General features: G+C 42.0%; 1 protein-coding gene across 1 annotated transcript; it reads right to left on the reverse strand.

Annotated features, from left to right (window-relative positions):
* Positions 1–1,273: 1,273 nt before the first annotated feature.
* Positions 1,274–10,685, reverse strand: lmo1 (LIM domain only 1; the record flags this gene model as incomplete). The annotated part of the gene is made up of 3 exons (XM_084000488.1): positions 10,408–10,685; positions 2,869–2,994; positions 1,274–1,379 (listed from the first exon to the last, which is right to left on the reverse strand). The coding sequence occupies exons 1-3, from the start codon at positions 10,647–10,649 to the stop codon at positions 1,274–1,276; spliced, it is 474 nt and encodes a 157-aa protein (XP_083856614.1). The 5' UTR covers positions 10,650–10,685.
* Positions 10,686–14,370: the final 3,685 nt, after the last annotated feature.

Below are 14,370 nucleotides of genomic sequence, written 5' to 3' on the forward strand. Positions count from 1 at the left end.
GGTGTGTATATAAACTATTAAAAATGTTATCGTTATTGGTATCAGCATCGGTTATGAGTATATCTGTTTATTATGTTATTTGCACCAAATAATCCTTTTACTCTGTATAATTTTTTTTTAATATACTGTAGTAATAGTTGCCAGTATCAAAGTAAAGTGATTTCCTCGATTATTCAAACTTGTATAAATGTAATAAGCAAAGTAATTGACAGGAATTATCACTTGAGGAATCAGATGAATATTTGACAGCTCCACAAGACTTGGTATAGTGTTGGCTCTTGGTGTGTGTGTGTTTCAGATTAGGACCTCATCAGATAAACAGACACTGTCACACAACTCCATTAAGAGAGTCTTCTGGGAAAAGTACTTTTTAATACAGCTCCGCACCTCTGTCTCTGCTGATGAGTCTGAATGAGTTCAAACTCAATGAGCATTTATTTTCTCTCTAATTTATTTGCTGTTGCATTTCATTTCCAGGCCAATTCACCCTCTCAATCCCTCATAATCAGATGGCAATTAGTGAAGCGTGAATCACAGAGAGCAGCTCGGCTCGACTCGACTCCCTTTCATGACACCTGCACGTTCACAACAACAACAGTTTGGAGAAGCATTCTTTTATTCCAAATAAAATCTTATTTAGTTCATTTTAAACAGCATTTCTAATTCCATCAGAACTCTGCAAAATGTAATAAAACTTGTTTTGTTGCATCACGTTTTAAAGAAGGAGTTCAAATATATTTTTTTTCTCCTGCAAGGCTTTTTATAGCATTGCAGTTTTTGGAGACATGATTACATATCAACACATGGGCCCGACCTCCTCCAACAACAAACTTTGGTTTTGGTACAAGAGAAAAAAACTCACTATGAACATTTAAGAATCTTTAATTCACACTAGTAATAAAATTGCATTACATTTCATAAAATAAATGTTCCAGTTTATATATACAGAGAAAACAGACTGTACATACCCTCCAATGAACCATTTCTAAAAGGAAAAGAAAACAAACCTGAAATAAATCTCACAAAAACATACAAGCAATACAGTGCTCAGCTAAGCAGGCACAACTGTACATCAAAATTTGTAACTGCTCAGTGTTGGGGTGTGGGAGGGGCAAAAAGTTAAACATTTACAATAGAGTCCTTAGGGACTGATAAAGGGGTCTTAAAAAGTATTGCAGGCAAGCAGACAGACGCTTGTCTTTTTCCAAGTGCAGCAGAACATCCATCTCGTGTGTAAAGTGTGGAGCCGACTGTTGCTGCCACCAGGGTCCAACTATTGAACCTGTGTCTCAAAGCTCCCATTCAGCTGGCCCTCCTCATAGTCCATTTGACACAAAATCATGTTGTTTTTAAGGAAAAACTTGTCCCCAACGCAAAACCTGTTGGCAGAGAAACACAAACAAAGGCAAAAGTGTTGTTAAAAAACACAAAGACCATCACTGTTGGCATCAGGAAGTGGTGTGTGTTTATGTGTGTGTGTGTGTGTGTGTTGACTGGCTGACTCCACTCTGCTCTGGCAGTGAAAGCGTAGCATTTAAGATCAGACGGTAATGATGATTTTGTTTGATTGCACACATTTGGCTCAAGACAGTTTACCTAACGCACCCTGACACCGCGCCTCGTCTGATTCAAAGCCTGTTTTTGATGGTCATCATAAATGTGTGGCTTCAAATGAATGTTGATTAAAAATCCGATCTTTTCAAAGCAAGCAGACACGAGCACTGGCGCTCAATGAAAGGCAGGTCAGCTCTCCTCGGCCTGGCAAAAAAAAAAAAAAAAAAAAAAAGTGCTGGCACCACAAGAGTTTCCAAGGAAACTCCTGCCACAGGGTTAGCTTTTCACACACCAGTTTGGTTCCAGTGCTCGAGAATATTTTTCCTCTAAAGTCTCAGAGTCAATTGAAGAGGGAAAATAACACATAGCGGCCTGCCCTACTGATGTTCTTCTCTACGCTGCTGTTTGTTTGTGTGACACAGTACAGACGGCTTCATAATGTGACTGAAGGGGAGTGGAGATAAGAATATAGTCGAGCATAGCTTGGCTTTCGTAATGTGCCAGACTGGTAAAACAGTCACGGCCATGGCCAATGCTGTGCCAGATGAGGCCTGGCTTCATGTCTGCCAGCTGAGAAGAGAGACTGCAGTCATAATTCCCTTACAGCAGGTGTTCACTATGGTAACTGAATCTGGCCTGCAGAAGGTTAATGGGCTTGTGCTGTGTGGAAGAACAGGGTCAGAGCACCCCTGACAAGCATGCAAAGGACGTTCTGCTTCCAGAGTGCTGCCATTACTGACATTGTATTAATGGGGAAAAGCAATATTTGGGTATGTCATATTCTATGCACATCATAGCATAGGCTTTGTGCTCACCCCAATTTCATAATAGTTTCTATCACTACGGAAACACCATTTCACACCTGTGTAGGTCCGTGCTTCCCTTATGCAGCAACACCCCCCCTGGAGGACTTTTTATTGTTTTTGTAGCTCCTATACCTCATAACGGCTAATTTTACACCCCCACGGCTTAAAAGATTTACAGATCCAGCCACAAACAAGGACAAAGCTGCTGGCAGTGTGTCACAATAGAAAATAATTAGCAAGGCATTACAAATGCAGCACAGAAATCTTTTAGTCTAACAACAGGAAGACAACGACAATCTACTTTTTTCCCCCTCAGGCTTACTAACTATGGTCCATAGTGATGTAATAATAAAGATTTTAATAAAATATCTGTCGCGCCACTGACGTTTTTCAACACCTCCTAATATTTAAGCCACTGTCCATCTTTACACTCCATTTATATATACTGTATATATAATTTAGAATAAAAAAGGCAATGTTGTTGTGCAGTTATGATGCTCAGTCTTACCTCTGGTTACAAAGCTGACAGGCAAAACAGTCCAAATGGTAAACATTATCTCTGGCTCTCATCACCATTTCAAAGGCTGGGATCAGTTTACTGCAGGCTGCACAGTTCCCCGTTGTACCAAAGAGCCTGAAAGACAGAGAGCACAGACAGAGATTAACCCACCTTCCCTTTACCTTGATGTAATAAAAGAGCAAACAAAAACGTACTGACAGCAAGAACAATAGAAAAAAAAAAAAAAAAAAAACAGGAAGAAGAAAAAAATAAATGAAAATGCTGCAATGGAATGGAAAAACAGGACAAAATGGAAATACGTTGAATTCAGTGCACAAATCTTTCTTGGCACGCACTTGGTATTTTTTGTTAATGCGAGTTACAAACATAGATCTTAATTCTTGACTAATGATCTAATTAAAACGATCACATGGTTTTAATCTCCTTCTTCAAAGAATTTCTCCCCTTGCCCGTTGCAAAAGCAATGAAAACAGGTCTGAGACAAAGCATTTGAACAGTTGAAAGTTTTCTTCTTTCAAAACTAAAACACTTAATGAGCCTACTGTATCTCCAACCTAAGCCAGCTGGATTTTTTTTTTTTTTTTACACACAAGGGGCTGCGTTCTATGATGTAGTCATGACTTCAAACAGATTTCTGCTACAAGGATTCAGGCTCAATCCCTCCTCTCTCTTTCTCCATCTTCCCTTTTCCATTCAAACAAGGAGCCTGAGACAATGATGGTGAGATGTAGCCTTGAAGAGTTAACTAAATGTTTTACTGCTGAACATATTCACCGCTCAAACCTCGCTGCTTGTTTAGGCTTATTAGATAAGAGCCAAATGATAAAGGTCACAAACAGAGCAAGGAGGCACTGGTGTAGATCTCCAGCTCTCTCCTCAAAGCAAAGGAAACTCAAACGCTTTTTCCCAGTCAGATTTACATTTTCATTTTCCAAGCGCCTGCCTCTATGTTTAATTTGGAGATTCTGAAGCACAGATAGATTTATATATTCTGCGGCAGGAAAAGGACCGTTTCACAGCTTTGCAAGAGGGGATAAAGCAACAGTAGATTGCCATTCCAACAGTATGTTAAACACTTTTTCCCCCAAACTTGTAGGGCTCAGACAGAGGAATCACCGTGTTGATATTCTGCCTCGTTTATGCTAGTCCCATTCAGTTGCTTTCACCTTGTTAAAGAAAACGTCTATCCAGCAGCACTGCTTCTAATTAGGGGCCACTGCCCCAGAGGAGCAGGAGAGACAGAAACAGAGGGAGAAAGGCTGTTATGTTCCATGAGAGGGATTCACAGGGTGTTAAACAGAGACATTGTTACAACTGGTTACTGTTTCAATAAAAAAAGGGAGAGAAAACTGCATGTTCTCATACAGTAGACATCTGCCACCCACAGAGAGCTCTGTTACACAAACAACTTGTGTTTTTTCTCCGCTTATCCGAAAATCTAAACAATTCTCACACATTCGGTATTGATCCAAAAAATGGACCAAATGTGAGTGCTACAGAGAACCGACCTTGTTACCAGTCCAACATCTATAAAAGATCAGTTTTCTAGGAAGCAAATTCATATGAAATGAAAATTAATTCTCTTCCCTTTTGTTTACTATTCACTCAATAGGTCCTTCCTATTGGACACAAACCTCACATGGGTCATCGTGCAGTACAACGAAGTGGCAGGGACTCCCTAGGTTTCAACTCTCCTGTACCAAAGGGTCACACGGTGATGTCGTTCTCTCTCCCTCAGGGAACCGGGGGCTTTAAAGGCGCCTACAGAGACCCGGTCACTTAGAGAGACTTGACGTGCACAGACCTATAACAGCTTGTGGGATTATTCTAACCCATCTCCATTACACCCCGCTGTGCTGCGGACATGGTGCTCACTTGATACATACAGGTTGTGAAAACACCTGGTGGGGAAGCCCAGCTTGATACCGACACTAAGTTCTACCTTCATTCAAAGAGGTGCAACATCTCTGCCGAGGTTTTTTTTTTTTTTTCTTTTTTACACCTTTCAGTTATGTTTTTTTCAGCATGTTTCCTACAAACCGGCAATCCAGATATTGTGGGTATAACCTCTTCCCTGCGTATTGTGACACATGAATAGTTTTTTGCAGAGCTGTTTACATATGCAGCCTGAGCTACTCTACGTTTACAGTACTTTAATCTTTACTCGCTCACCAGAAAAACAGGGTCTTTTGATTGACTACCCCGGAAAATAAATATAATACTACTTGACTACTGAAAAATGGATATTGCTGACTATTTGGGAGGGGGAAGAGGTGTATTTTAAAGGAGGATAATACCAGTTTTAAAACTACTCATTCAACTTCTATATATTTCTACATTTATTCCACATTTTAGTCCAATCAAGTACTTAATATGTGCTGCGGTTTTAGTATCTTGATGGTTCTCTGGATTATCTACCCAAACATGGGATGGAGGCTTTCTGCTAATAGCACAAAATGGACCAGGCTTCCTCATGGTGGGAGTACAGTAAAGCTGAATGAAGCTACCATACTGTTGCATGCTAACTGACACCAGTCGCTCTAAATCATCTTCAAATCATGAAAGGCTCCACTTCTACATCAAAAGAAAAGTTCTATCCTCGCCGTAACACGAAGAGCTGAAATGTAAGAAAGTGCATTGGATATGGCTGTGTTCCACTCACACAGTTCTTCAGCCATCAATTGATGTGTCTGGGTTATAACGTGGCATCAACATACGGCTTAATTGAGCTCCTCGTGCTAAGAGGAGATTACAGCCTGAGAGAACTGTTCAAACACATTACACTCTTCTCTTCTACTGCTCCTGCAAAGCTAAAAGCAACCGGAGTTGAACCGCCCGCTGCAGTGGTCTCATGAGTAACAGCTGAAGGGCGCTGCATATAGTAAGCAACGAGTGTTTCGCACCAAAACATGATCAAGAAGCATATTATAAGGGATTAGATGTCAGCTGAGAGGATGCAACATATTACCACAAAAACGAAGACATATACAGTACGCCACAAAGTGAAATAGATTTGGCACATTTCTGTCCAGTTGAAGCAGGAGCCGGCACATGAATAGACTGACAAGGCTCTGATTAGAACATGAGTAGAGCTCATGTCGTCTGCAAAAGCAGAAGCATCGGGATAGCCGAGTAGCCCAGGAAGATTTTGTTTTACTAGACTGTAAACAAAGATTCTGCAAATAAAAGAAAAGAAAACCAAGCACATGCAACACAGCACAGCACATAGTTTATGTGCAGAGTGGAAAACTATGTTAACGAAGCTGCTACAGTCTTTTTTTTTCCTTCCCTTGAAAATCCACACGCTTCATAGCACTGAAACAGTGCCTTCAAAGGATTACCTTTGAAAACATTAATTCATTTCATTTACAATAGTTTTTTTTTTGTTTGAATAGACTATTTTCTGCAGAATTCCCACGTATTGTTCTGACACATGTCCTGTATTGTAGGAGTGCAGTGGCTCATGCACTTCAATTTCCCTGGTCATTTGGATTAAATAAATCAATATTCTCAAAAGGAAAGTATAAAAAAAAAAATTCAACACTAACACAGTTTTTTTCAGCATTTCTATTTAAATAAGACTGTGAATGGTGAGTTTCTGGAAAATATGAGAGTATTCTTCGCAGGTTCAGTCTGTCAGGTTTTGTCGATCAATCATCAGCAGCGTTGCAGTGAAAGTTTGAAGCACAAAAAAAAAAGTCTTATTTTTAGAAAAGACGCTTCTGTGGTTCATTTAAGTGGATTAAGAGGGTTAGGAGTGCTGATTTGGATTGCTCCCCACAACCTGTAAGACAGTCTGGCATGGATTTCTGAACGGGATAATGTTGTATAAAGTGAAAGCAGGCAGGATATTTACTTTATGAGCACGTGTGTTCAGAAACTTTGAAATGTCATCATCTGTTCAGGTATTATATGACCCTTTTATTCCAACTAACAGTTTGCGGGGCTACAACTATTATAGCAACTATAGTGGTACAGTAAAAATGTCACTTATCATTTCTAAACACAAGGTAACAACTAGTTATGTCGTATTTTATCCAACCAACAGTTATTTTAGTTCAGCTTCTTTCCTCTCCAGTTATAAATCATTCATAGCTGGCTCTGAAGTCTTGAAATAATATTTACGATAACATGCATCTCCTCTCTGCCTCCACCAGTCTCCAACACAACACAGTACTCTGGTTGGTCTCCTTTAAAAAGAGGTCCTATTTAACAGCTACAAACTAGATGCGGGTTGTTGGGGGTAGAGCTGGATGGCAGGAGTGTAAAGAAGCTCAGCTCTCCTTCCTGTGTTATTGAGTTATTACAACGGGTCTTTAGAGAAAAGAGGGCATTCTTTAGTGCTTTCAACTTGCTGCTTTGCTACTTTCAAACCCTTAAAGCTCCTTCGGTGCATCATCTGCCTCTCTGTGTTGCTTTCCTCAGATTGGGCTGTGGCTCTTGAAGTTTCTCTACCTGTTCTCTGAGCTCTTCGAGACTTCCCTTTCCTGCACAGGGTTTGTCAGATTTCATAAAAGGGAAAGCTGTTAATGCATGCATTGCATGGTCTGACCTTCCCCAGCAGTTGTGTCTTTTTGAAAGTGTAAACCTTTCTGTTCAGATCTATCTTGCCCAGAGAGGAAGAGCAACTATTATGGGAGGAGAGCAGTTGTTTTACTTGGTTAAGTCGTACGGAGAAGAAGACGGATTTGAAAAACAGTCACATCCAGATGGAGCTATCATCTTCCCCCTGCTATTCTGCCGGTTTGTGGATAACTTATAATGTTCATTATCTTTAAAACGTTTTCCTCTTACAGTTAATTATACCCCATTTTGATAAGTGGATGACTATTATGTCCTCTCTAATATATGAAATAGAAGATTAAATGATTTCAGGCTTCAAGTCCTGATGATCACACCATGACTAGATTGTCAGCCCTCTGGTGAAGTCGTATGATCCTGGGCATTGGACATAAAGGAAATGCCTAATTAATCTATTATTCCAGTTTATAATGAAAGAGTGTGGCCAAGTTGTTCAAAAAACACTCTTGATACAGTGAACTGAACGTCAAAGAGATTAGAAACTGGAATTTTTGTTGGTGCAATGCTTTGGAGGGCAGGGGAGGACATTGGCTGAGGTGTGTGTGCATTTTAGTGTTTGTGTGTGTGTGTGTATGTGTGTGTGTTGAAGTGTAAGATTCAGGAAAGCGTGAGTGCATTCAATAAGTTGCTAATGCCACTGAAGGACAATCACAGATGGAGCTCCTATAATAATTAATATGAGCATGGCAGGGATCCAAACCCTGGGAAATAACCAAAGTGTGTTTGATCCACCCGCTTGTCTTTAATGAAGTGCAGGAGGCTAATTCAGTGCACAGATTTAACTTCATTACTGCAGGTGAGAGGAGCCTTCGTCTTAGTACACAGAAAGGAAGGAATGAAAGGGAAACTGGCACCGGATGGAGACTGCATCACCTACTTTCAAATACTCTGCTCTCTCAAACTGCCTCTTCTCTATAAGCAAGGCAAGGTTTTTAATTTGTTCCATAATAGAATTCATCTCAAGCATCTCTAGCCATTAAGTGTTCTGCATTTGTCGCAGGCTGAAGAGCAGGCGAGTGGGATGGATTTCATTAGGCAATCCGGGGCAACAGAGGAGCACAGAAAGCTCTCTCCTCCTCTTTCCTTTTTATTCTTATTTTCGTATTCCTCCTAACTCTTGATTTCATATGTCATTCTCTTCTCTGACCTCTACATCTTACCGGCCTAATGTGCGAGAAAGCTTTTCCTTCTCCCTTCACTGTGCCAGTTAGGCACTTACGTCTTTGGGGGTTGGGGGTTGCTGTCCTTTCAGCAGATGTATTTTACCAAGTGAAACTCTCAGCTTCATCATTTTTGCCTTCTCTTGGTCATTTGCCCATTTATTATTACCTCATCTGCACCATCTGCCCCTTCTGGGGGCAACATCAGGTCTTAGTGGACCTCTCACTGCATCTTAAAAGCATTAACTGTAGGTGGGAACTGATGGATGGTAATGGCCTATCTCTATGTAACGTCCCTAAGCGCCTCTCAAGTGGGCTGTGGGCTTCTTCCAGGTCACAGGAAGAGCTGAGATGAAAGTGAAATGTCATGGAGATCCATGAGTGAGGTAAGATGAAAACCAAGTTGTTTTCTCTCCTCAGGAGTTTTGTTTGAATATAGGTTGCTCCTTTTGAATCTCTACTTCTCTCAACTTTGAATAATAAACTGACCAGACCTACAGTAAGTGGGTAGCAGCGAGCTGGAGATGTCAGGGAGCTGACAGATAAGTAGACAGGAGGAGAATGGAGAAAGGGAAAGGGGGGTCTGTGGGGGTGGGGGTGGGGGTGGGGGGCTGGCAGTGCAGCACTGGGAGTATTGGTGGGGAGGGGCCTAGGGCACCGGCATCCCTAAGTTGGCCCCAGAGGGATACCCGCTCAGATAAATGGGAGGACCACATTGGGAATGTGACTTAACGCCTTGGAAATGGTCATGTTTAATTTAACAAGCAGATGGCAGGGGCATCTGAAGGGAGCTGGGGGGGCCGGCGGGGTGGTGGGGGGTAGAGGGGTAGGGGTTGGTGGGGGCAGAGCTAAAGACACTAGTGAACACTGGTGAAGCAACAAGCCTGCCTGGAGGTTTCTCACAGCCTTACAGAGCTGCTACGACTGAGAGCCCGTCTCCTCCATGACAGAAGTCCCCTGTGCTCATGTCGACAGAGAGAGGAGGATGAAAATAACGTGGCGAGGAGGACACAGATACGACAAACACACACACTGTGGGTTTAAACTCCATGTGGTTCAGCGGACCAACAGAAACACTGAAGAAATACGACACTGACAAACATAAAAACATAGTGGTGCATGTAACATTTAATGAGATGAATCATTTACGGTTGCGATGACACTGAGACTGTTTGACTCGGTTTCTGATGCTGGTTCTACTTTTGTAGATGCTCTTGTTGAGGTACATTGATCCTTATAGGTGTGATGCACCTGTATCTGTTTGACAGCATACTATACGTATCTATTAGTGCTTTATAATCATAATGAAAGATTGATAGAAAACAATCAGTAGCACCAGAAACAGAACCAGATTTACTATTACAGATGTTTTCTTCTATAAATGGCAACCAATGCTCACTTTTATATTTGTATAGTACATTTATAGTATTTATCATGCATGTTTCACAAATAAGATGGACATCTCCAAAAAATGCCCCAAAATGTCTTAATTTCTGCTTGCGGTATTTGCACTACTAGATGCCTGCTCTAAAAGAGTTCCACAGGAAACCACTGCGCATTGGCTTTTGCAACAATATAATTACAACATTGAGGAATCTTTAGCAATTTAAATTGATTGAGATTTCTGTGACGCGGGAAACCCACACCGAGAAACCAAAGCAAACACCATTAGGAGGATGGAAACACCTTTGTGATCCCTTCATGTCATAGCTCTCGGTTGTGGCGCGGCTTTTGTGTTTTTGTTATGAGTGGAGAGAGAGAGAGGTGATTGTGTGTCTTTTCTTGCCTCAGGTAGTCCCTGCGACAGAGGATGAGGTTGGCTTTCGTGTAGAGGGTGGAGCCCACCTCCCCCAGGCGGCAGTCACAGCAGGCACATTTGAGACAGTCCTCATGCCAGTATTTGTCCAGGGCCTTGAGCAGGTAGCGGTCTTTAATCTTGCGATTGCAGCCAGCACACCCCTTCTGTTTCCCTTTGGGCTGGACGGAGAGCATCGGCACACCTGTAGTGATAAGGAGACAAACAGCCATGCGTGATTTACGGCCCAGGAACACGAGTGACTTTTCATGTTCTCTTTTTGATAAGCCGGCTGCTTCTCGAGGCGTCTAAGCCTGGCCTTGCGCGCGGCCACAGCACACTGCCTACCTGCTTCATATGCATTAAAGAAAACATTCTTCCATGTAGATAGGCACACAGGTCACATTGGACGACAAAGCTCTGACTTACTTGTTCCACTAAGAACATGCTGTAATACAAAAGTTACATGATCACTTGCAGCAGGCTTCAGAGTGGGGGGGGGGTTACGTCTCGTATAGTACGAGGATGAAAGGCGCAATGTTTATTTTGCTTTCTGTGGTATTTACAGCGAGCTGTGTTGTATGTTAGTTACCTACCATTTCATCAAAGCACATTTCACTCAACTGTCCACAGCTGTAAAAGCTCCTCATGGGCTTTGTTTGGTATAGATTAACATTAACCTTTTAAAAAGCCTCTGACCACAAAAACGTTGCTACCAGACCCCAGTGAGATATGTTATGGCCTAAGTGCCTTTTAGCATACACTCACTCGCTGTGTTTCATACACACACACACACACACACTCAGGGACACACACATGCACTGGCTTACTAACACACACACACACACACACACACACACACACAGACAGTGGTGCGCACACAAACCACAAACACACACCCAGTGTTCCCTGCTCAGAGCATTACAGCCTTTCCTCCTTTTACACTTATCTGTACTCATGTGTCTGCAACGAGCGAGCCTAAGTTACCAAACTCGCAAATTGCCCTGCTGTCACGCAGGTCCCCTTTAAGTGCGCCTTTTAGCCTCCTAAAGGACAAATAAAGTCCATTTAATAACTGCACTAAACACTAATAGTCTATGTGTGGTTGACATTTGTGTTTGGACTAAAAGCCCCCCTCAGGCCACTGCTGGTACAGAGGCAGGGGCGCGCAGCTCCCCTCTGTAGCACTAACAGGTCTGCCACAGCTGAAAGCACAAGACAACAGCTCTTAAGACACTCTCTCACACACTGAGCTATTGATCTGTCTAAAAGAACACACAGTGGACGCCACTTGCCACTCTACTTTCAAAACACATTTCTCTCTCTCTCTCCCAAAAAAAAAAAAAGGCGACTGGACACTCTGCATCACGGGGGGGCTGGACCTGCATTTGTATGTGCGGGTATCTCTAAAGGCCCATTTCAGACTTATGTCTACTTTGTTATATATGAAATGTCACAGATTTACCGTTGCACTTGCACATTGGTACATTTTGTCCAGACCACAGAAAATCTTTATTTTCATTTCTTTAGAGGTGGCCCGACGCACAATTGCGACAGTGTAACGTTAAGTGTGAATGGGGTCATTCTGCAGTTAGATCTGCTGCTTGACTGTAACTTCTGTGGTTTTCTCAGTGATAAACACAACCTCAGCTGGTAACAAGGGACTGCTTCACTCTGTGCACTGTTTTTCTCGGCTAAGCCTGTCAAGTTCGTTCTCTTTCATAAAAACCTTACACCGCTTTTCAAAGCCCCTTCTTTGGAATAGCAAAAGCGTTTTTTTTTCTTGTCTCTCTCACATGAGCGTGCACACACATCTGCACAAATTCACTCACAGAGTAACATTATTGGATCCAGATTTGCTCTGCAATTTTTGGCCATCCACACATCAATAATGCTATGAATGTAATATAATTAGCATTTCCCCTTTTAAAAAAGAGGTGAAAGAAATAGGAGAGCTTGTTAGTCAAATTTATGGCTTTGGTTTATATGTCAGTAAGTGCTCCGGTGGTGTTGAGCCGTCTTATTTCTTTATCAGAAGTGGAAAGGAGAGGCTAATTGGTCCAGTGCTGGTGATGGGAGCCATCAATTAGTGTTCTGCCTGCCCTGCAGCTCCCTCCCCTCCCTCCCTCCTCAAAACAGGCCCCTTGAAGCTGGCACATTAGGATCACAAAACCTGCTATAAATACCAATGTTCAGTGTAAATGAAGCTAAAAAGCTTCAAATTCAAGCCACACTGGATAAGGGCGGACTCTTCTACCTGCATTTCATGGCTTGTTAGGGGAGCTCTCTGCAGGTATGCCAACAGTTCTCGCCTGACAGGTTTCTACAGAACTAAAAACAGTCTTAATGAGGAGAGAGAAAATGCCTGCGTGTGTGTGTGTGTTTCTGTGTACACGTGTGTGAATGTGTGTTCTTGTGCAAAGAAAAAAGGAAGGAGTTGCTGCAATTCCCTCGGGGATCACAAAAATCTTTAATTTGCCTTTTATGACACCTAATTAGTTATTCTACTCAAAATCTTTGCTTTAAATAAGAGAACTAATTATACAAAAAGGTCGTTCCTCCACCTCCGGAGAACTACTCCTAATTGGTTGAGACCACCACCCAGCCGCCACACAGCTCATACAACATATCACGTGGTGTGTTTTACATCACGTTTGAGAAGGCCAATGCTTAACCTCTTCTTAAGTCACCGTACGCTGCTCGCCCTCTCTATTGGCTGCACCGTTTGGTCAAAAAACCCCGCTCAGCATCATCAGAGTGACAACGCTCTTTGTCTTAGTGCGACTCTGACGTTCACGTCTTCATGCATAGTCCCCCAGTCCTTCAGGCCTGACTCGAAGAGACGTCTCCATGGAGGAAATGCCTAATGTCTGCCAGTACTCACATTCAACTGATGCCTCTTTCTTGAAGCCACTGCAGGGAACAAACATGGGTTTGATGTCTTCTACCAAAGCAGCCCGGAAAACAGCTTTAATAGTAGTGTAGCAAGCACTAGCTCAAACCTACTAAACAAAGAGCAGTGACAGAAAAAAAATGAGTGTGTAAAGTAAATGTCTTTTCAATTCCCATAATGCCATGAGACATTTTCTTGCACCTGTCACCACTCCCGGCGCTCTGTGAAACTGTGGTGTACAACAGAACCTCCCATGCTTGCCACCTCCCAGAAAGAAAAGCTGCATTATGAAAGGAAGCTGCAGACTAGGAGGCAGCCTCCACTTAATCCAATCCATTTAACAGATACAAGTGCCACTGACCTTCCAGTGTCATTTGATGTCACCAAAAGCATGCCTCTCCACATCACAATTCATTCTCCAACAAGGGATGCATTTTACCCCTCAAAGTGGAGAGACAGCACTTGCCCTGCCAAATATCCTTCCTGAGAGGGAATTTAATTTGCCATTAGTACTGTGTGTAAAGGCCTGTCATCTCTCCCTTCTTCCATCCATCTACTTTCTTTAAGATTGTATCTTTCAAGAATATGTACAGTTAGTTTTTCTCTGCCCAAGCAGTCTGTCAGAGCATGTATTTTCCATTATAGAGATAGCATCCGATTTCTATGTTACCCCATTTAGACTTCCGTTTTTACAGCTATCAAAAAAAATCACATCAGTCTGCTAACCTTTTTGATATATTTAAGGTTTTAAAGGAAAATACGCTGTTTGGAGCACTCAAGGAAAGGTTTGAAAGTAGAAAAATACAATTATCACATAGACCCACATTTCCTCAGACCAGACAGGAGTGTGTGAAAAGAAAGATGATTTGCACCAGACCCTTTTTTTTCCACAATCATTATCGGTAAAATCTTTGATTAACAAGAAAAGGAAAAAAAAGTGTGCAGGTGCTTTGATATGAAACTGCCTACAGTAATGTATACTGTACTATGAATCCTTCATCCATCTCCATGATGTGTTATTTCAGGTGGACTCAAAGACGATTGGTTAATGTCTTTTTAAT

The sequence above is a fragment of the Trachurus trachurus genome (genome assembly GCF_905171665.1).
Source record: "Trachurus trachurus genome assembly, chromosome: 3".
NCBI classification, from domain to species: Eukaryota; Metazoa; Chordata; class Actinopteri; order Carangiformes; family Carangidae; genus Trachurus; species Trachurus trachurus.